Source organism: Canis lupus, chromosome 4, assembly GCF_003254725.2.
Source record: "Canis lupus dingo isolate Sandy chromosome 4, ASM325472v2, whole genome shotgun sequence".
NCBI classification, from domain to species: domain Eukaryota; kingdom Metazoa; phylum Chordata; class Mammalia; order Carnivora; family Canidae; genus Canis; species Canis lupus.
In genome coordinates this window covers 20717559-20739589 of record NC_064246.1, presented here as the reverse complement: position 1 = coordinate 20739589, position 22031 = coordinate 20717559, and the positions used below count along the sequence as shown (strand labels likewise).

The window sequence follows — 22031 nt, the reverse complement described above, 5'->3', positions numbered from 1 at the left end:
TTTAGTTCTATGGTCACTCGTCCGAATGCACCAAGAGGGCAGGACCAGAGCCACCTGGTTCACAGCTGTATGTCCCCTACCTCTGGACATGTTCCAGAAATATGGACTGAACTGGAATAGTTAGGGTTATGACTTAGAGGAGATCACTCCATGTTCTTGCCTTCACTTTTGCTGGGGTCCTCAGAAATTCCTTGTGATGGGTAACTAATCACAACTAGAAAGTCTCCCAGGTTCAAAGTGTACCTGAGTGACTGGGTATTTACTGATGTCGATGCCCAGGTTACAGCACAAGGGGACTCACAGTTGCTTCCCAGGGTTGAGAGAGCCGAGGTCTAACTCCCGGTCGAACTCGGTACGGATATCTTCCAGAGTCCCATCATCTCCGAAGGCCCCCCACTCCGTGTTGATGCACATTCTCCCCTCGTCACCTTCCACCAGGTCAATGTTGCTCATGTCCTCCATGTAACACGCATTCGTGCCAGTACCTGAACAGGGGATCAGAGCAAATAGGCACAGACGGAAAGGCTCCCAGCTGGGCAAAGACAGAGAGAACTCTTAACTGCCTGAGAGTCTTCTGAATGTACCACAAAGTGCTTTTGATCCACTTCCCGGGCCTGGTTCTCACTGAGGGAAGCAGCTTTGGCAAGCCTGGGAGTTCATGAGGAATAAAGCTGACATGTCAGTCTACACTTCTCAGATGTTAATGGTTTGCTGTCATGAATGAGGTCGATTGTGAAGAAGTCCCTCATGAATATGCATGAAAGCTGACAAAGCACATTTACAAAGAGGATGAGTTAACCTAATCTTGTAAATTTAAAAAAAAAAAAATTACCAACCCACAATATTTTTTTAATCCTTTCCCTAAGCAACTTAGCCTCTTCTCTACTTGATACTAAAAATATTCTTTATTCATGGCCTGCCACAAATTGTTCCTAGCATAAGCTACATCCTTATCTTTGACAATGATTAGCTGTCACATAAGAAACATTCCATTATTCAAACAAATAATCACCCCAAGGAAATGCCTCAAACACTAGAATATTAGGGGAGTGGCTATAAAAGGGCACAGTATGTTTGGGATCTACCAGGATGATGGAAATGTTCTACCATTGGATTGTGGTTATGGTTAGGAAACTCTACATTTACTAAAAATCATTGGATTGTACACCTTAAATAACAGGGTTTTTATGGCTCAAAGCTGCTTAAAAATTATTTTTGTAAAGTATCTTCCCCTAACACTCTGGTCTGAAGACTTTAAAGTCAACACGAGAAATAAAAAATAAGAGAAGCAGAATATAATGCAATACCTGGAAAAAGCTTTTCTGAGAAAAGTATGGACACAATTTAGGTGTGGCAGCCAATCTGTAGTTTACCAGACACAGCTGCTGAGACACAGTGGACAGTGAGTGGCTAGAAACCATGACTGGCAAGCACCTATCCCATTCTGAGCCGTGGAGCTCCAGAAATGGGGAGGCAGATCAAACCCCTCAGGTGTAAAGATCCTGCCCTTTGGGAGAGTCCAGCTGAGGAGAAGCATTGGAAATTACAAAAAAAGGCAATTCGGAAAGCTCTCCCCAATAGGGGGAAGGAAATGGGAAGGTGGTAGGATCTATTCAAGAACAACCAACAAATCCAACCCACTAGGCTTTATCGTCCCCCACACTGCCTTCTCAGGACACCTCTGGCCAACCCCCCTCCCAGCTCAGGTGTTAAGAACCATCTACCAGACACTGCCCCTGTGCAGCAACATCCCTGATCTAGGGTCCCACCATGTCCTTCCTGCACAGGGCAATGGCCTCTTGGCTGGTCACCTTGCTTCTATTCTTGGCCCCAGTAATCAATTCTCTTTGTCTGACACAGCCGCCAAAATGAGCTGCTTAAAAATGCACACCCCATTTATCCATCCCCCACCCAAATTCCTCAAAGGCCTTCCTGCCTGCCTCCCCTCGGGATAAAAGCCAAAGACCTTACAATGACTGTGTCCTGTGTCCTACACAATCTGCCCAGTCCTGTCCATCCTCTCTGACCTGAATAGTCCAATCCTCTAACCTGAATAGCTCACTTTGGCTCAGCCACCGTTCAGATTCTTAGGGCTCCTCAAGCATCCCAGACTCAATCCCACCTTAGAGGCCATAGGTCCCCTCTTTGCTTTGCCAGGGCTTTTCTTCCTCTCCATCTCCCTTTTGCTCCCTCCTCCTCCTCCCTTAGATCTCTGCTCAGATGTCACCATCAGAGACCTGCCGCCACCACCCCACCACTCTCACTCTCAGTCACATCACCCTGCTTCACTCTTGCCATCACACCAACCATGACCTAGAGTTAAGATTACTCATTTGGACCTTCCAGGCCTTTCATCCACCTACCCACCAAAAGCTGCATGAATACAGGAACCTCTAGGTATTGACTCCACTGAAAACCCAATGCAGAGCAAAGGCCCAGCACACAAGAGGCATGCAGTAAATGTTTGTCAAATGAATGTATTAATTTTCCATGTCCCTATGTTACTTCTCATAAACAGAAAGTGCCAATACCCTCTCACAGAATTTACTCAGTTAGTAAAACTAAGCCGCAGACTAGCCCCTTTTCCCAACCTAGAAAATCAAGTGAAACTGAATTACCAATGATGACACCAACTTCACAGTAGGGATCATCATAGGCGCAGGTCATCATGGTTCCCACAGTGTCATTGACCAAGGTCAGGATGTCCACGTCTATGTCCTGTTGGAACACAAACCTCAGAAGGCATCAGTGGGCAGGAAGGGGGCATCATCCCTTTATCCTTCCCCACAGAGGAAGCAAAAGCAGTGAAGATGATGAGACAATCACTAGATCCTGCCTGCCAGGCCTGCCTGAAAGAGACAGGGCCTCTGGCAAGTTCAGGCATCTAGAAGAGAGAAAAGGCAGTTGGGAACTGAAGAGTGGAACTCATGCTCCTGCCTTATGGGTGGAGGCCTCTGTGCAATGGAAATATGAGGGACAGACTACCAGGAATCCAGTTTTTATTTGAGACACCCCTAAGGAAAGGATGCTTATCCTGGGAGCAAAGTCCTCCCTTGCCCATGGGGACAGTTTAACCAGCCTCAGCCAAGTCCTCTCCATGGACAGCACCAGGGATTTCTCAAGTTGACAAGTCAACTCGGATTATTACCCCAAGGTAATATGGTTCCCCAAGGTTTGGGGGAGCATTCTAAAATAAAATGAAACAATAAAAGAAAAACACAGGATATAAAAGATTATGATTGCATCTTTAAAGAGAAAAAAGACTAGAAGGGTATCCCTCAAAATATTCCTCTTGCTGTCAGGATAACAAATAGTTTGGGTTTAGTTGTGTACTTTTCAGCCAGTAAGGAGCAAGTTTTGGTTTTTCAGTATAGATTATTATAAAATGTATTCAATGAATAGCGATAATCCATGAATATTAGAGTGGAAAATAGGAGAGACAGTCAGGTTATAAAGAAAGTGATCTTTTAAGCTCAGAGGGGAGAGGCAATGAGAGCATTATAGATGCGTGGGGTCTAACCAAGCCCCTCTGAGGGGGGCTGTGGCAGCTGGGGAGAGCCCAGGGAAGCAGGGGACCATACTTTAATAGCAACTAGAACAAGTTCCACATAACCAAGGCTCACCAATGGGTTTATCCAGATTGGTCACAATTGGTCACATTTATATTACAGTGAGACCTTCCCCAAGATCAATTCCCTCTCTGATTCTCCTTCCAGGGCAGGCACAGTAGGAGACCCCACGTTGAGAGAAAGGGGCTAGGACTAGGGGAGCTCCCACACTGAGGCGAATCCCTCACCTTGTGTTTTTTCACGGCTTTGGTCAGACAACTCACTACATCTGTGTCTTGAACTCCCCGTGCCTTAAACTTCTTGGTCCATGAAAGCAGAATACCCTGGGGGAAGATTTCAGAGCCAGTTAAAGTGAAGAAGGCCCTCAGTTCTGAAAATGAGTGGCAGAAAATTCATGCGTAAAGTATATCCCCATGGGCTTCTCTTCTTGAAGCTGAGTCACCCCCATTTCTTTCAACATTCCTTCAGAGGCTTTTTCTAACCATATAAACATCTTTATTTCATCTGAGCAGTTTGAAACAGTATATATAGTGGCAGAAAGAACAATTGTTGAAGACTTGGCCTCACAAGACATTAGTCAAGTCACTTAATCTCGAGCCTCAGTTTACTCATCTGTGAAAGAAAGAAACCTCATTTCCCTGCCTCTGTCACAGGAAATGCTCTGATGGAAATACCTGGCCTGTGGTAGATACACATTATGTGTGCAGAATGTATGAATTGCCAGGTCCACAAAACAGAACTAACGTGGTGTTACCTGGCAGGACTCCCTTGGGAACTTAATTTCAACTTAGAAAAATGGTTCTCTATTTGCATAAAATTGGTGTTTCCTGGGACACCTGGCTGGCTCAGTCAGTAGAGCGTGTGACTCTCGATCTGGGGGTCATGAGTTCGAGCCCAACACTGGGTGTAGCGATTACTTAAAAATAAAATATTTTTTAAAAATGTTTTTTAAGAGGGCGGGGGGTGGGAGTGAATGGGTGACGGGCACTGGGTGTTATTCTGTATGTTAGTAAATTGAACACCAATAAAAAAAAAATAAAATAAAAATAAAATGTTTTTTAAAAACTTTGTGTTTCCCAAGAGTTTTGTAAAATAGCAAATAATCATAGATTGTTTCAGAATGGAAGAGAATTTTGGAATTAAGGGATTTGTCCAAGGCCACACAGTCAAAAGTAGCTGAGTCCAAATTCACAAACTCCCCAACCACACCCTCCCAATCCTCTGAGATTTACAGAGGAAGGAAACTGTTCTAGATCTCACAAGGAGTGAAGGACAGAGTCCATTTGGAAAGCAATGGTCTGACTCTTGACCAGTGACTAGGGTTCTTTCCCTGCACCACAGCGCCGCCTAGTGCCAGATCTCCCTAATTTCTGTCTTCATGGGTCATGAGGACATCCCTGCTTCATGGGAAAGAGGAGTAAGAGACTGTAGGGTGGCATCCCCCAAAAAGGCTGGTACAGACAATGTGCGACCTACTGGGGGCAGAGTGTATGGGGGGAATGGAGAATAAATGCTTGTGATATATAGTTAAGTGGAAGATTTAAGACTACATGCAATTATATTTTTTAAAACTATGCATACAACATGACATCATTTATTTAATATAGACATGACTAGAAGGAAACCAACAGGGACGCCTGGGTGGCTCAGTGGTTGAGCGTCTGCCTTTGGCTCAGGGCGTGATCCTGGAGTCCCGGAATTGAATCTCACATCAGGCTTTCCGCATGGAGCCTGCTTCTCCTCCCTCTGTCTATGTCTCTGCCTCTCTCTCTCTCTCTCTCTCTCTCTCTCTCTCTCTCTGTGTGTGTGTTTCTCATGAATAAATAAATAAAATCTTAAAAGAAAAGAAAAGAAAAGAAAACCAACAATTCAAGTAGTGGGTATCTCTAAAGGTTGAGATTAGGGGTGTCTCTGTTTTCTTTAAACTTTTCAATCCTACTCTCCTCTCTCTCTCTCTCTTTTTAAAAAAGATTTTATTTATTTATTTGACAGAGAGCATAAGCAGGAAGAGCAGCAGAGGGAAAGGGAGAAGCAGGCTCCCCACTGAGTAGAGAGGGTGACATGGGGCTGGATCCCAGGACCCTGAGATCTTGACCCAAGCTGAAGGCAGACGCTTAACCATCTGAGCCACCCAGGCGCCCCTTTTTTTCTTTTCTATATTGAGAAGTTTTACTATTTTACCACCAGAAACACACACATAAGCAAAGATATTTCTCTTTGGCTAAAACTTTTCTGTTCCCTCATTTAAAAGCAAGGAAACAGGGGCGCCTGCGTGGCTTAGTCATTGAGCTTAGGTCATGATCTCCAGGTCCTGGGATTGAGCCCCAAATCAGGCTTCCTGCTCAGCAGGGAATCTGCTTCTCCCTCCCCCTGCTCATGCTCTCTCTCTTTCTCCCCCCATCTAAAATAAGTAAATAAAATCTTTTTTAAAAATTAAAAAATAAAAATAAACGACAACAGCGAAACAAAACTATTGTAAAGTAACCTCCCCTCTTAATGCCCAGGCTCTTATTTTCTTTAATCATTTTTTAGTTTCACAAAGAAGCCTCCTGAGCCACCCCTCCTCAGGAAGGCCTCCCCTTTCTGCCATCTCCTGAGCTCAGATGACGTCTCAGCCTCCACCTTCTCCAAGAGCCCGGATTTTGTGTCACAAACCTAAGTCTGCAGCAGAGCCATAATCAAACAGCTATGCCCACACTTAGTCCTTATTACTAGTGCGCTTCCTGTAGCTGAGGGTTTCCTACTTAACTTTAGACTCCACTGAAAGGCAGTTTGGGGGGGAAATTTATAAAATCCTAGTTATTCCAGGCGGCCCAGGGAAGGGGCGGGGCGGAGGGGGGCGGTTGCTCAGCGGTTTAGCGCCGCCTTCAGCCCAGGGCCTGATCCTGAAGACCTGGGATCAAGTCCCATGTCAGGCTCCCTGCATGGAGCCTGCTTCTCCCTCTGCCTGTGTCTCTGCCTCTCTCTCTCTCTCTCTCTCTCTCTGTGTGTGTGTGTGTGTGTGTGTGTGTGTGTGTGTGTCTCATTAATAAATAAATAAAATCTTAAAAAACAAATACAAGTAATTCCACTAGACTTTGATGAGAAAAAGCATTTTCTCCTTCCTCGATGTAATCAAGCACTCTTCCCTAGTTTAAATGTTTCCCTGCAAATCCTTATTGGAAAATGGCACAAAATGGGTCAAAACGTTTCCAGGAACTTGCTGGTATTTTTTTTTTTAATTTTTATTTATTTATGATAGTCAGAGAGAGAGAGAGAGAGAGGCAGAGACACACAGGCAGAGGGAGAAGCAGGCTCCATGTGCAGGGAGCCCGACGTGGGATTCGATCCCGGGTCTCCAGGATCGCGCCCTGGGCCAAAGGCAGGCGCTAAACCGCTGCACCACCCAGGGATCCCAACTTGCTGGTATTTTAAACAAAGTTCTAGAGCTATATCTTTCTGGAAAGGCAGTGCAGGTGGGACCTTATGAACTTGGGCTGAGCCACTCTTGGATGTGTCTGTGTGGCCTTGGACAAGTCCCTTAATATCTTTGAGCTGCAGTTTTTCTCAAATATGAAGTGTAAATAATCATGTCTACTTCATATGATTGCTTGGGGATTTTAATGGGATAATACACATAAAGAGTGTATTATCAGCACAGTGCAAGATACACTGCCAAAATCTGAGGTACGGTACTGTCGTCATTGTTATTATTATTATTATTATTATTATTATTATTATTACATAAAGATGCTGGTAGGGATTTGGCTTAGAAAAATGCCAAAATCCTAGATAAACAAAATGCATTCACCCCCTAGTTGTCAAGAAAATATGCAAGTTTGTTTCTCAAACTCAAATGAACTCCAACAGAGCTTGAGAAGTCTCTTCCTTCTTCCTGAGGTTTCCATTTCTGAGCTCAGATAAGAGGTGTTTAATTACTTGGTGAATCAGATCTTGATTTTGGGGCCTGATTCCCCACAACTGCTCCTCCTACTATCTTTACAGATTCCATGACCTCTGCTCCTCCAGCCAGCAAAGATGATGACACCTCATAGCTCAACTCCACTTGGCCTCTTCTAACATTTTCTGAAAACTTCTTCATATCAATTTTTTCTAATCTTTTTTTTTTATAAAATAATAAAAATGTGAACCTCAGCCTATCCCCTGTCTAGAGAGATCATAGCAAGTTCTCCCTCAATGGAATCAAGTAAATGATTGATTGTACTTTTTAATTATCTGATAGTTAATAATCACCTATAAAATACAAGACATCATGCTATAGACCCTGTAATTGGAGAAGAAGAATATAAAACAGTGCCTGCCCTTCAGAAACATCTGTTAAGTCAGGGGACAAGATACAAAAGCACCAAGAGACCAGTGACATAGGGACAATCATTGTGGTGACCCTGCAACTGTGCCCAGGCACAATTTGGGGCACATGGCAGAGGTCTGGTCTAAGTTTCCCCTCAGCCCAGCAAGTAGCTTTTGTAGTCGCTGTTTTGCAGATGGGAAAACAAGTAGCTCAATAAGTTAAGTAACTTATGCAGGGGAACACAGCTTGTTCTGAGCCATGATTCAAAGACAAGTCTGTGGGACATGAGAACCCATTCCTTGTCCACTCTTCCCCACTGAGAAGTGGCTCATCCCAGCAATAGCAAACATATGCCAGGGCAGTCCATAATGTCAAGGTGCTCCATGAATTGACTTGTCAGCTGCGTGTCATGACAGCATGTATAGGAGGAGATCATGGGCCATCACCCCAGACAGCTGGAGACTGGGGATACCTGACTCCAGACCGTGTCCCTCTAACCCCAGAAAGCTCATTGTCCTTTTCTATGGCCCCTTATTTATTCTCACAGATTTACAGAAGATTCAGCTTGACTTCTCCCTGTTTATCAGTTGAACATATGAGGCACACAGAGATGGACCCCAGCTGGATAGTGGCACAGCTGAGATTGTACATCCCAGATACGGTGTCTGCTCAACATCATTGTCACTCCAGTGACCCTACCTGCATCCTCCTTCTAAAGGCTCACTAGAGAGGTGAGACTCCCTGAGCCTTCCTGTTCTTATTCTAGTCAGTTTCGTCAGTGGCCAATGGCACTAGATGTGGTCCCCAGACCACCAGCATCCACATCCGTCACCTGGGAAGCTGTTAGAAATGCAAATATAAGGCTGCAATGATTAAGAAACTCCAGGGTGGGGCCCAGCAATCTGTGTCTAACAAGCCCTCCAGGGGATTCTCACGCAACCAAGCCTGAGAACTAAAAGTAAAATTTGTTGCCTGTGCTGTGCCCATGTCATGTGCAAAATCAAGGCTGCTGCATTTACAAGTTCTTTGTCTCACATTTCCACCTCACTGTTCAAAAAGAAAAAAAAGTCCACTCCTGTTTCCAGCCTGACTCCTGAACATGCCCACATTCTCCAGCCCCAAACCCCAAATCCTGCACAGCTTCTTCCCTCCCTGGCATGAACCTTACCTCTTCCAATTTAGTTTGTCTGCATGGAAAAGAAAAGGTTAGGCCGAGGGGAAATTTCTTATGCTTCAACCCTCTCGTCTTCATGAAATCTGCCAGACAGTCAGCTATGTAGTCAAACAGCTACACAGAAGAGAAAGCACAGGACACTGGGCTAAGGCATGGTCACTTATAAACTTGATTCCAAGCCCACCCCTCACCCCCCGCTGCTTCATAGAGCCCCTGCCCCAATACCTCTGAGCCATTCCCTCGGATAATTTCATTGGGTGTTGGGTAGAACTGACTCTCCATCTGGACGTTTCTTTTCCCCTCTTCAGAGACTTGGACCTTTAAGACACGAAACTTGGACCCTCCAAGATCCAGAGAAAGAAATTCCCCATTTTCTATAAAAAAACAAGCAAAAGTTATCATTTATTGAAGGTCTGTTATATGGCAAGCTCAGCCTTAGAAGTTGGACATGTAATAATGCCACTAAGTCTCACAAGCACCCCATGGGTTAGGTGTCATTTTACCCACTTGCTGAGATTTTAGAAGTGAGCCCTCCCAGCAAGGGGCAAAGCTGGGGTGTGACCCAAATCTGCCTGGCTCTGCAGTCTGGGCCCTGCTCACTGGTCCATGCTGTAGGGCATAAACGTGAAGAAGGCAAATATACACCCACCTCAGGCAGGCAGTATTAGAAATGGGACTTGAGGGCAGCCTGGATGGCTCAGCGGCTTAGCGCTGCCTTCAGTCCAGGGTGTGATCCTGGAGACCCAGGATCGAGTCCCACGTCGGGCTCCCTGCATGGAGCCTGCTTCTCCCTCTGCCTGTGTCTCTGCCTCTCTCTCTCTGTCTCTCTCTCTGTCTCTCATGAATAAATAAATAAAATCTAAAAAAAAAAAAAGAAAGAAAGAAAGAAAGAAAGAAAGAAAGAAAGAAAGAAAGAAAGAAAGAAAGAAAGAAACGGGACTTGAGGGTAGAGCCTCATCCAGCATGCCACAACCAGAGCAAGGAAGTGGATACTCCAAGTGTGGTCAAAGTCCTGATAGGGCAGGAGGAAGAGGCAGGGAGGTGTGCAGGAAAGGGAAACCAGTCCCCATACAAGCCTCAGTCTCGTGGGCAGAGGGAATATATTCTGGGAGGTTAAAACAGACACGGACCAAATGATGGCCCTTACAGGACCAAGTATCTTCATATTTTGGGCCAGACTCAGCCCAGCACAAGAGAGATGCTATTAATAAAAAGATGGATATGATGCATACTTAATGCAAAGCAACCCACTTGGGTGACTTCAACTCAGGATCCAGGGAGAATTCCTGCCATGACCCTCCAGTGTCCTGCATCAGCCACAGATAGAGGATAAGAATGCAAGTGTGTAAACTCATGAACCCACAAGACTTTGTGCAGAATTGCCTGTGCCTGAAAAGTGGGGACACCTTCATGATATACACCCAAAGCACATGTAAGTGAACCATGACCGCAAACCTGGTCACTCAAGTGGCCTTGTTTTGTGCCATGTGACCAAACATACAGCTGCATGGAGATAAGGCACCAGCAAGCCATTCAGATTTATTCCTTGTGAAATAAAACAGTGAGGAATTGTTAGTTTGTGGTAAAGACTGAAGTGAAAGCCTCCCCCAGCCCAGAGCAGCTGGGTAGCCAAGGTGTTCACATGTGTGTAGGCTGAAACCACAGAGAACCCCAGTCCAATGGCCTGAGCGTACCACAGTGCCTGCCTTCGGATTCCCACAAGATCCTGTGGGATCCCCTTTTTGCTTTCCCTGTCCTTACACTACAGTCTTCCTTTCTTGACCTGATTCACCTGGGTTCTCTGTTCCTGACAATCAGACAGCTAGGCACAGGCCCGCCTGAGCAGTGCTCTGCAAACTTTAATGTGCATGTGAATCTCCCAAGAATTTTAACATGCAGATTGTGATTCAGTGGAGGCAGGGTCTGAGATTTGGGTGTTTGGGGGTGTTGGTTTTTTTTTTAAGTAATCCCTATACCCAGCATGGGGCTGGAACTCATGACCCCAAGATCAAGAGTTGGGTGTTCTTCTAATCCAGCCAGCCAGGCGCCCCAGAGACTTTGTATTTCTAAACAAGTTCCCAGGTACTGTGGCTGCAGGTCTGTGGACCACAGTCAGAGTAGCACAGGCTTAGTCATTTACAGACCCAGCCAGCTGGCTGTTTTGTTTTAATGGAGATTATCTGGAAAGATAGGAAAGATTCTTATCTTCCTAGATCTGCCCCCAAAGAAGCCTGATGGAGCCATTTATTATTCGGAAAGGGAATCCAGAAAAAAAAAAGAAGAAGAAGAAGAAAGAAAGGAAAGAAAGGAAAGAAAAGGAAAGAAAGGAAAGAAAAGAAAGAAAGAAAGAAAGAAAGAAAGAAAAGAAAGAAAGAAAGAAAGAAAGAAAGAAAGAAAGAAAGAAAGAAAGAAAGAAAGAAAGAAAGAAAGAAAGAAAGAATGAATCCAGGGACCTAATACTGTGCAACTTTTGTTAGCATTCATCACATACCAAGCAAGAGATGCTTTCATAGATGTTATCTTGTTGAGTAAGAAAAAGGATAGATCACACAATCCCTGTACTAACATTTACTAAGCATGCACTCTGTGCCAAATAATATGCCAGGTGCTAGGGAAGCACAGGGAGCGGTATCTAAATCAAAACAGGAGTCAACACCCCAGAAGAGGTGGAAGAGAACTGAGGGCAGAAGAATGAGAGAGAGAGAGAGAGAGAGAGAGAGAAGCAACCAGCCAGAGCAGGTCCCAGGAAGAGCTCACATAGGAAGGGCGGCAGGGTCTGCTTTGGAGGAAGGCGGGACACTAGCAGGTAGTCTCAGGATAAACTAGGAAGGGTTTTAAAAACTGCCCCACCCCAAAGAGCTTGAGCTTTATCCAGAAGGTAAGGGGGAGTCACAGAAAGGTTTTAAGCACGGGAGTACCAAGCTCTGGTTGAGATTTGGGGAACATGCCTCTGGTGCCAGTCAGGATGGATGAGAGGATTTTCATAAAAGAGGAGGTTCCTGTACTGCAATTCAGATCAGAGGTGATCTGCAAACCCTAGTGTAGTGTAGCATGGATTCATTCTTTCCTCTGGCTGCCAGGGGCCCTTATCAGTGTGTAGTCACCTGGCTTCACCAGTGACTCAAGACGTGATTTCCTGGAAGCCACCTGGCATGATCCCTTCTGTGACTTTGACCCTAGAGAAAGGACTCACTGGACCCTGAGGGAGGGAGGACCTGCCTAGGAGAGGCAATAGCCACAGAGGGGCTGTCAGGATCTCTACAGCAATCATTATCACAACCTTCCATCATGGGGATGTAACGTACAACATGGTGATAATAGTTAAGAATAACACATTGCATATTTGAAAACTGCTAAAACGACAGATCTTAAAAATTCTCAGAAGAAAAAAGGAATTTGTAGCTATGTATGTTGCCAAATGTCACTGTGGTGATCATTTCGTGATATATATACAAATATCAAATCATGTTGCACACCTGAAACTGTTATGTCAGTTGTTATGGCCCGGGTGCCCCCCTGGGCACACCCATGACTCAGGTGCTTACTCTGAATGACCAATCAAGGACCACAGTCCCTCCAGCACTCTCATAGAGCAGCGTCTGGAACTCAGCAGATTTCAAAGCAGGACTGTCTCTCTCAAAAGCTTATGTCCCTCCTGGGTGGCACATAGCCTACCCTGTCACTCACCCACCATTGAGGGAAGAGGCTTCCCCCATGACAGTTCCTGAGGACCTCTTAAATGGCAGAAGCTACTTTGACCCAGTTATTGGCTCAGAGGGCCCCAGAACCTGGCTAATCCAAAGTCTCTGAGAGGTCCCCAAACTTCAGCCCCTACTATTTCAAGGACCCCAAAGCCCCCCCTGGAGCTTGGCCAGAGCACTCGACCCTGACATTGGTCCTCAGTGCTCTCTCATCCGACCTGAGCAAAATGTCAGGGTTTTTGTTTTTTGTTTTTAAGATTTTATTTATTTATTCTGAAAGATGCAGAGAGAGGCAGAGACATAAGCAGAGGGAGAAGCAGGCTCCTCAGGAGCCTGATATGGGACTCAATCCAGGGACTCTAAGATCACGCCCTGACCTGAAGGCAAACACTCAACCACTGAGCCACCCAGGCATCCTAACACCTCAGTGTTCTTATGGGGTTATGTGAGACAGTGAGTTCCTAACACCTCTGACCACAGAAGGTGGCTGGTAGAGACATCAGTTCCTGTCCCTCCTATGGCTCTGCCCAGAGGCTGAGAATGGAGGCATTGGATGGAAACTCATGGATTCCTTCTGAAGGTCTCTAGGCTGTGGTCAGCGAAGTAATAGTTCCCCAAAGATATCCATATCCTAATCCCCGGATCTATGAATCATGGCAAGCGAAAATTAAGTTACAGATGGAATTAAAATTGCTCATCAATTGACCTTGAGGTTAGGAGATTCTCCTGGATTATTTGGGTATGCCTAATGTAATCACAAGGTCTTTAAATGTGAAAGAAGGAAGCAGAAGGGTCAGAGTCAGAGAGAGATTTAAAGATGCTATCTGGTTGGTTTGGAGATGAGCCAAGGAATACAAGTGACCTCTGGAAGCTGGAAAATGCAAGGAAAAAGATTTTATTCTACCCTAGACTTCCAGAAGAATGCAGGCCAGCTGACACCTTGATTATAGACACATTTCAAACTTCTGACCTTCAGAGCTGTAAGGGAGTAAATGTGCATGGTTTTAAGGTGCTAAGTGGGGCAGCCCTGGTGGCGCAGTGGTTTGGCGCCACCTGCAGCCTGGGGTGTGATCCTGGAGACCCAGGATTGAGTCCCGCGTTGGGCTTCCTGCGTGGATGGAGCCTGCTTCTCCCTCTGCCTCTCTCTTCGCTCTCTCTGAATGAATAAATAAATAAATCTTTAAGGTGCTAAGTGGTAACTTAAGTGTAGTATCTTATTACAGCAACAATAGAAAGCAAATACAGAGGCCAACTCTCTTGTTTTGCAGATACAGAAACTAAAGCTAAATATTTTGCTTTAGGTCACTGAGAAATATCAGGGCTGGGCCTAGAGCCCAAGTTTCTTGAATTATCATTTACTCTTCCTTCCACTACATCATGTTGTCTTTCCCTTCTTACTACCTTGGGCCTAGAATCTAGATACTTAGGCATGAAATACCATTCATCATCCATTCAACAAATATTTCAGGTCCTAGTATGCATCAGGCACCATGCTAGGTGCTCAGAACACTCTGGTGAAGAAGACACAGACCCTGCCTTAGGGAGCGTTGGGCCAGTAGGGAAATTCAGGCATGGCAGGGTAATAGAAAAAACACCTAACCCAGCATGGGATGGAGACAACCTCTACCCTGAGACTGAAAAGCTAAGTTGGTGTTCAGGAGGTGAAGAATGTTGGGATGCTCCAGCAAGTGAATAAACAAAATGTGTGGGGCCAAGGTGAGCAGAGAAAAAGCAGGGTACATTTGAACTTTGGTTCAAAACTTCTGGTATTGAATAGACTGAAGCATAGGGAGCTGGGGAGGAATGTGCACAGAGGACTAAAGAGGTAAACCAGGGTACAGGAGCAAACTTGAAATACTCATCAGCCAAGAAGAAACCAGTGGGATCAGGTCCCTGGCAACCCCTAGCCACACTCACCTGAGCCATCTGGAATGGCCCTGACAAAGGTGGGCAGCATCTTCACAGAGGCTGTGGGGTTGGTGTCCTTCCCCAGACCCTTCTGCATTTCAGCCTGGAAGCGAGCCATGATGTCCAAAAGGGTCTCATCGGAGAGCCGCATGTGATACAGGAACCTGTCCACCTGGAACAGATGCCGGGGTGACCACAGCTGCCTGCTAGGGAAGCTGATCCTCCAGTCAGGGCTGTTAATTCCCACACTCATCGTAAAGCTATTTTTCTGACCCTGGGGACAGCTTCATGATGTGGAATCCTAAAGGTTCCTTGCCTGACCCCTCACCAAGCTAGATAGAGACAAGGTGGGAGGTTGGAAGGGTAGAATGGAATGGAAGGCTGGGAGGGGAGGTAGGAATTTATTCCCCTGAAGGGCAAGCTGTGAAGAAGAAAAGATTCTCCCATTTTTCTGATGGGACAATAGAGGGGCAAAAGCTACAAAGGATTCAGGGTTTCTAATTCCCAGTTCAGGGCCTGTACCACGGTCCCATTGCCTCTCCACTGCAAAAGACTAGCTTGAACCTTAAATTCCTAAGCATAGAACCTTTCTTTTCCAGCGATGACAATACATATCCAAGCTTGTTTCCCTTTGTTTATGGGCTGCTAGGAAGCTCAGAGCTAAATTCAGTTCCAATTGCAATCTGTAAATTCTAGTTCTTTAAATTTTCATTCTGTTTTTAACTGAAGTTGTTTGAATTAAGATGAAATTTAATTTTTAAAGCCAGCTCAAATTGCTGCTGGAAATGGGTGAATGGCACTCAAGTAACCAGGAAGCTGGGGCAAAGGACCATTACCCTAATGGAGGGAAGGTATAAAAATCACGATGGCTATGCTCAGTCCACTTGAAGGTAGTTTGTCCTATCAGAAATGGCAGAACAACTTCCACCTTGTGCTAAAGCTAATCTTTTGGGAGTGGCAGCCTGGATTCCGAGGGCTCATTGGAATGATTATGGATGGGGCAGGAGCGGGGAGGGTGGCATAGGTGCCCTGTGTTTGCCGCTTCTGCTTTATATACATACTGAGCAACCTCTCTACCCATCTTGGTCACAAGGAGACTTGATCCCAGCACATTCCTGGAGGAATCACTCTCCCACACTTCTCTCTAAAGCTAAGAACATCTGTTGACGTCTACAAAGTGCTCTCACAAACATGATCTCATTTAATCTCCCTGACATTGCTTTGAGGCAGCCAGGTGAGGCCAGAATTTTTTTGCTTCTAACTGAGAGGTGAGGACCCCAAGGCTCAGCTGTGGGAGAGCTCTAGGTGAGTGGTGCACTGGAACTAGAATGCAGGCTCCATACCCCGCACCTCACAGCCTGGCTTTGTGTCACAGTTCTGTGTAGGATGCAGGAACCTAACAGGGACATTACACCCAAAGTAATGGGACCACACGACCTTTATCATAGCCATCAGCCAGGCCTAGTGAGCAGGGAATCCCTCCCGTGCAACCTGGGACCAATCGGAGACCCAAGCCAATGAAATGACTCATGGTTCCAGGGACTCAGGAGCCAGCAAGAGGCCAGAAAACTATCAGAGAGCCATTAACAACAACAAAAAAAGGACAATTCGGCTTTCAGTGTATTTGAGGAGATAGGATGGAACCAGGTCATGCTTCATTAAGGGCTTCCTGTTCACACTGTGTCTGTTTATGACTAATTGGTTGGCACAGCCACAGACATGGAGAAAACTGATGGAAGGGATGTGATCCAAAGTAATTAGGGCTTGGGGAAGGCTGGGATGAACTACTCAGGAAATTTGCTCCTTTTTCATTCCAAAGTCTCTGAAATATGCCCCCAAACCTACTGCTCATTTTCGCTCAGCCCCAGAGTATAGGGAACGTCTCCAGCATCCCCATAGTGTCATCATGGTTTTGAGGTCCTGCTGGGGTCATCTGCCAGTGGCAGTTTAACAGTCATTCAGGACTTTGGGTTCCTGCACCTGCTGTTTCAGTAAGTTAGAGTCATGACAGAAAGAATATCAACTTAGCAACAGTTCTTGTTTATTCTCTGTACCTCCTACAGGTCCTGGTATAGTAGCTAGAAGGGAAGAATGAAACATAGGTTAGGGCAAAAGAAAAGCTCTATTTTATTTTTTTTTAATTTTTTATTTATTTATGATAGTCACACACACACAGAGAGAGAGAGAGAGGCAGAGACACAGGCAGAGGGAGAAGCAGGCTCCATGCACCGGGAGCCCGACGTGGGATTCGATCCCGGGTCTCCAGGATCGTGCCCTGGGCCAAAGGCAGGCGCTAAACCGCTGCGCCACCCAGGGTTCCCGAAAAGCTCTATTTTAAATCCAAACAGGTGATCTGGGGCCTGGGGAGCCAGGCACATTCTTTGCAGGCACTAAGGGAGGGTGTATTGGAATTGCAGAAAACCAAGCACAATTTTGAAAAGATTCTGAAACCATAAGACGAGATATCTTCTAAACAAAAGAGGCTACGAGCAGCGCATCTAACATAGGAAGAGCAAATTCAAAGATGTAAGCTCAGACCTGTAGAATGACAGAATGTGGCAGCCGGAAATGAACCGCTCTGTCCAAAGGTCCTATATGAATTGAGGGTCATAAAAGGGTTCACCTCTTTGACCCAGTGATTTCAGTTCTGGGAATCTAGCCTTATAATCATCCCAAAGATGGAGAACATTAAACACATTCCTATGTTTTTCAAAGCAATATCTTAATTGCTAAAAAGTGTTTTTGAGGTGACACCTGGTTGGCTCAGCAGTTGAGCATCTGCCTTTGGCTTAGGGCGTGATCCCAGGGTCTGGGATTGTCCCGCATCAGGCTCCTTAGAGGGAGCCTGTTTCTCCCTCCGCCTATGTCTCTGCCTCTCTCTCTCTCTCTCTCTCTCTGTGTGTGTGTCTCTCTCATGAATAAATAAATAAAATCATTTTTTTAAAAAAGTGTTTTTGAAAGTAGCCGAGTTATGATGAGCACTGGGTATTGTATGTAAATGATGACTCATTGAATTCTACTCCTGAAACCAATATTGCACTGTTAGCTTAACTAACTAGAATTTAAATAAAAATTTGGGGCGTGGGGGAAGTACCCAAAAGTCCAACAAGAGGAAAAAGGTTGAATTATAGTATACCCAACTTGACTGAATATTAGAAGATGTCAGAATGGTAATTATGAAGAAATGAGACAAATGTACATCAGTGGTTACAATATAACAATAAGTGAAAGAAACAAGATTCAGAATTATAATTGTAAAAACATACTATAAAGGCTTCCCCAGGGCAGATCTGACAGTGTTTGTGAGGGGGTGGGACTAAAGGTAACATTTTCCCCTTTTTGTAATGCTGACTTACTCAACTGTAAAAAGTACACACTGAAAACCTAGCCAGTCCTTCTCTTATGAGTGAACAATCTGCAGGTCAATGACCAGACTCAGCCCAACATTATCAATAGGTCAAATAATGTCAATATATTGAATTGGAAAAGAAGCTACCAGAGTGGCTTCTCCTTTCTTTTCCTTTCCTCCCTCCCTCCTTCCTTCCTTCCTTCTTTGTTTTGTCTTTGTTTTAATGTTGGTATAGGGAGATTTTAAAACATTGGTCCAGGGTCTGAATAGTAACCCTTACAAGCAAAGTATAGCCCAGGGTCTTGACAACCCTGGAGGCAGGAAGTACAGAAACTAAGGAGGGGACAGCTACCTGACCCTGGAGAAAGGGCCTGTGCCTTTTGACCAGGTGTGTTTTCACCACATGGAAGAGTACATGGACCTGTGTTCTCAGAACCCATGATTCATCCAGCAACCCATAAACCAGATGCCCATCCTATCTCAGGCACCTGTTGCTTGAAGTGGCTACCAGTGCTCCTGACTATCCTGACTCAGCTTACTCTTCAGCTTTCTTGAAGGAGAGAGGGGAGGGCCAACTTCAGGCCTTGACAAAGGCTGACCATCCTCCCAGAGGACCTGGAACAAATCAGTGGAGGCAGCATAACCTCCCTCCTAAGCCTGTACCTGAGCTGGTAGACAAACACATCTCCCTGATTCTAGAATGTAAAAAAAGGTTAATCACCACCAAGGGGCCCAAGAACATGAAACTAATTCACAGAACCAAAGGTAAAGTTTCCAAAGATTGCCCCCTGGAGGTTTAGAGAGACACCACCGCAGGTTTCCTCTTTACTAAGCAAGTAATAATGGAAAGTGAATCCTTCAGCAGTGCGGTGTAGGATTTTTCTACCTCCTTAAGAAGCCGGTAGAGGACTCCATGAATCGAATCACTATATGAAATTTAAGACAGCTTCAATCAGATTGATTTGCCATATTTTAAGATTTGCTATAACTTCTAACCCAAATCTTTGATGAATAGAATTTAGTGAAGGCTTACCCCACCAAGCACAAGAGGGCTGTTAAGGGGCCATGCTTTTTCTCTCTAAAGCCAGGAGGCATCATGGCACAATGGAAAGAATGCTAGGGAAGTCAGAGACGTGGGTTTAATCCTCACTCCACCTGAAATACTTGGGTAACCTTGGCTAAGTCGGCTTGCTGAGATGACTTCTATTATCTGCTAATTGAAAGACACTAAAAAAAGAAAAAAAAGAAAGACACTAGTGCCCAGAGCCCTGCCACTGGCAGCTGGAGTGGCTAGCATGGCAGGCTGAGCTCACTCCAGGCTGCCAAGGGACAATGCTGATGGGCTCCAATTGAGCCGTGGCAACTGTTAAGTGGCCTACCTTGGAACAAATTTTGTGGAGACGTTTCTTGAGCAAAGTGACAAAATAATGCACGCCATTAACAGCCTATCATCGGCAAACAGCATGTGCCAATAATAAATATTTCAATTATTGTACATTAAAACCCACACTCTTAGTTCCCATGCTAAATTCTTTCAAGCATATGAAGAATCATGTGAATTATTTTAAAAGTTCTCAAAATTTCTCTCCCCTCCTTTGTAGCCTTTCCCCCAAAAACTCCCCTTATATCAAACACAATCATCTTCCACCTTTCTGAAGACTTTCTCCTCATCCCCTCCCATCCCCTATCTACCAGGATAGTGCCAAGTGAAATGCAAGGCTCAGGACAATATGTAATGTTGAGCCGGGGGGGAGACTCACTTCCTCTCCCCACTGCATGAGCTCTTTACTGGTCCTGTGCTCCCTGTGTCTTTTCTCATAAGCTTTCTTAAATCCTTTTGGATGTAAGCACAGTATCAGTTAGTTCTACCAGTGAAGAATGAATCGGTGCTCTCTCAGCTCTGTGAGTCCTTACCTTCTTGATCTGATCCTCCTTCAGTTTGCTGAAGTAAAATGCCATCAAGTGTATTGCAAACATTTTTTCCAAGTCTGGCTTCTCTGGAGATGGGCAGAGATTTCCGTGCAGTGTTTACTCCCTCGTCTCTGGAGAGCTGCCCACTTCCAGTTCAGGCTGGAGGCCTCCGGGAACTAGGTGCTACAGATTAAATACTTCCAGGCTGCTTAGGGTTCAATGATTAAACTTTGCCCACTCTCTCCGGTCCCTCCCTCCAGCATACACTTAATTGTCTAATAGGAGGCTTGGGATGGTAGCTGAGGCTGGTGGAGGGGTGGCAGGGGATGGGTTGCTTGACTCTGAAAATTGAGTGCCACAAAATCTCGTTGCTAAGCAACACTCTCAAGCCAGTGCTCCACCAAGCCCACTCAGCCGAGGAAAATCTTCTGAGAAGTTGGGCGTTAAACAAAGCCAACTTTCAACCAGCTGAGCTGCTCTGCAAGTGCCTGGTCTCAGCCTTTTCTCTTGAGTCCTTTTCTTCTCAGCCCAGGGATATAACTCCTGACTCCCTGCCCCTCTGCAGCACTGTCTTAATTAAGACTAAACACTGCCCTGCTCAGGGAGACTTCAAGAATGTTGGGGCAAATCCCTCCCTTTGTGACAGAGCAGATCTCTTGCTTAATAGCCTGTGGTAATGAAAAAGAACTGATAAAAATTTATCTATTCACAATGATAAGCCAGCAAACCTTGACTGTACAGGTGGTGACCCAGGAAAAAATATCCATGAGAGAAGATGAATTGAAGTCACGGGTGCTCACCAGAAAGCTGCCACTGTAGAGAAAAACTAAAGTCTGAAGTCACAGACAGGAAATGTCTCATATCACAAAGATATGTGGTTTATTCACTCATCTCACTCATCATACCTGATGTGAGGACCCAGAAAAGGGCTGATATGTGAGTACAGTGGACCTTGGACTCTTCCCACAGTCATTGGTCAGCTAACAAAATCAATAACAACAATGGTGTTAACAAGAGTAGCTAGCAAGGATGGAGCACTTATGGTTCCCATTTCATAGATGGGGAAACTGAGGCCCTAAAAGGGTAAGTGACTTACTCAAAATCACAAAGCCTATAAATGGTACAATGAGGAATCAAACCCAGAAGTTTCATTCCAGGGCCCAGCTCATAACCAATATGCCATATTGCCTCCCTTCTTCCTCTGTGCAGTAATAAACTGAAAACTATTAATAGCACAGCTTTCTGTTGGGTACTGTCAAGAATTCCCATTACTCGGATAGCTAAATACAGAGATATCATTCCAACAGGGTCTTCTCAGTGAGGGGAAATAACAAATGAAGGAATTCCTAACCATAACTTCACAAATATTAACCACAGGCTTCCTAAAATTTAGCAACAGACCAGATATTAACACAGGTTTGCTGAACACCCCAATGTTTCTTACTCCTACATAGCACCTGCTCTTCAATACAAGGGAAGAAACGTGTTTTCCCTGTCGGCTTAGCAGACTCACTTTATTTGCTTTTCTACTGCACAGTCTCATGAATCAAATGATTACCAAGCACTTGCCTAGTGAAAGAACCTCCAACTGTTGCCTCTTCAGAAGCCACCAATTCTCCAGCCAGAGCTCTTTACCCATCCACCATATGTATGGGCCACTGGAAGTCCAGTGTAAGCATGGAGTTTGATTAAAATTACTCTAGATACTGTCCTCAGCCTGATATAAAACTGTCTCCTGATTGAGAAACCCTATGCTTTCCAGGCTGTTTACCCCTCAGACTATGAACTTTCTTTTAGCTCCTTTACTTTGTCTATTATACAAACAAACACAGGTTAACCTTCAGTTGCTCAAACTATTCAGTTCCCCAAACCATGTGGAATTGTTGGTATTCTGACACAGACATTCTAGGCCCGGGTCCATACAGGCTGTGGATAACACCCTGGGGCAGGTCACCTGCCCACGGGTGGTAACAATACTTGTCTTAATTCCTCCATTTAAAAAGTAACTTTTGAGGTGCAGTATGGCACCAACTGCCATTGATTTATTCACCCTTGGGATAAGAGACTACAATGGCCAGTGGACAAAAAGACCCAAAGCCATAATCAAAGGTCTCTACAATCTCATGGC

The 22031-nt window shown here is 45.1% G+C and overlaps 1 protein-coding gene across 1 annotated transcript in view; it reads right to left on the bottom strand.

Moving 5' to 3' along the window:
* Window positions 1-20385, bottom strand: part of HKDC1 (hexokinase domain containing 1) — a 41701-nt gene extending 21316 nt beyond the window's left edge. Inside the window, exons 1-7 of the mRNA XM_025434949.3 lie at window positions 19907-20385; window positions 14653-14815; window positions 9260-9408; window positions 9029-9148; window positions 3797-3892; window positions 2619-2718; window positions 302-485 (exon numbers count right to left, since the gene is read on the bottom strand). Of these exons, the coding sequence (XP_025290734.1) occupies window positions 302-485; window positions 2619-2718; window positions 3797-3892; window positions 9029-9148; window positions 9260-9408; window positions 14653-14815; window positions 19907-19969 (875 nt within the window). The 5' untranslated portion in view covers window positions 19970-20385. The remainder of the gene's footprint in view (window positions 1-301; window positions 486-2618; window positions 2719-3796; window positions 3893-9028; window positions 9149-9259; window positions 9409-14652; window positions 14816-19906) is intronic.
* Between the last annotated feature and the right edge of the window lie 1646 nt (window positions 20386-22031).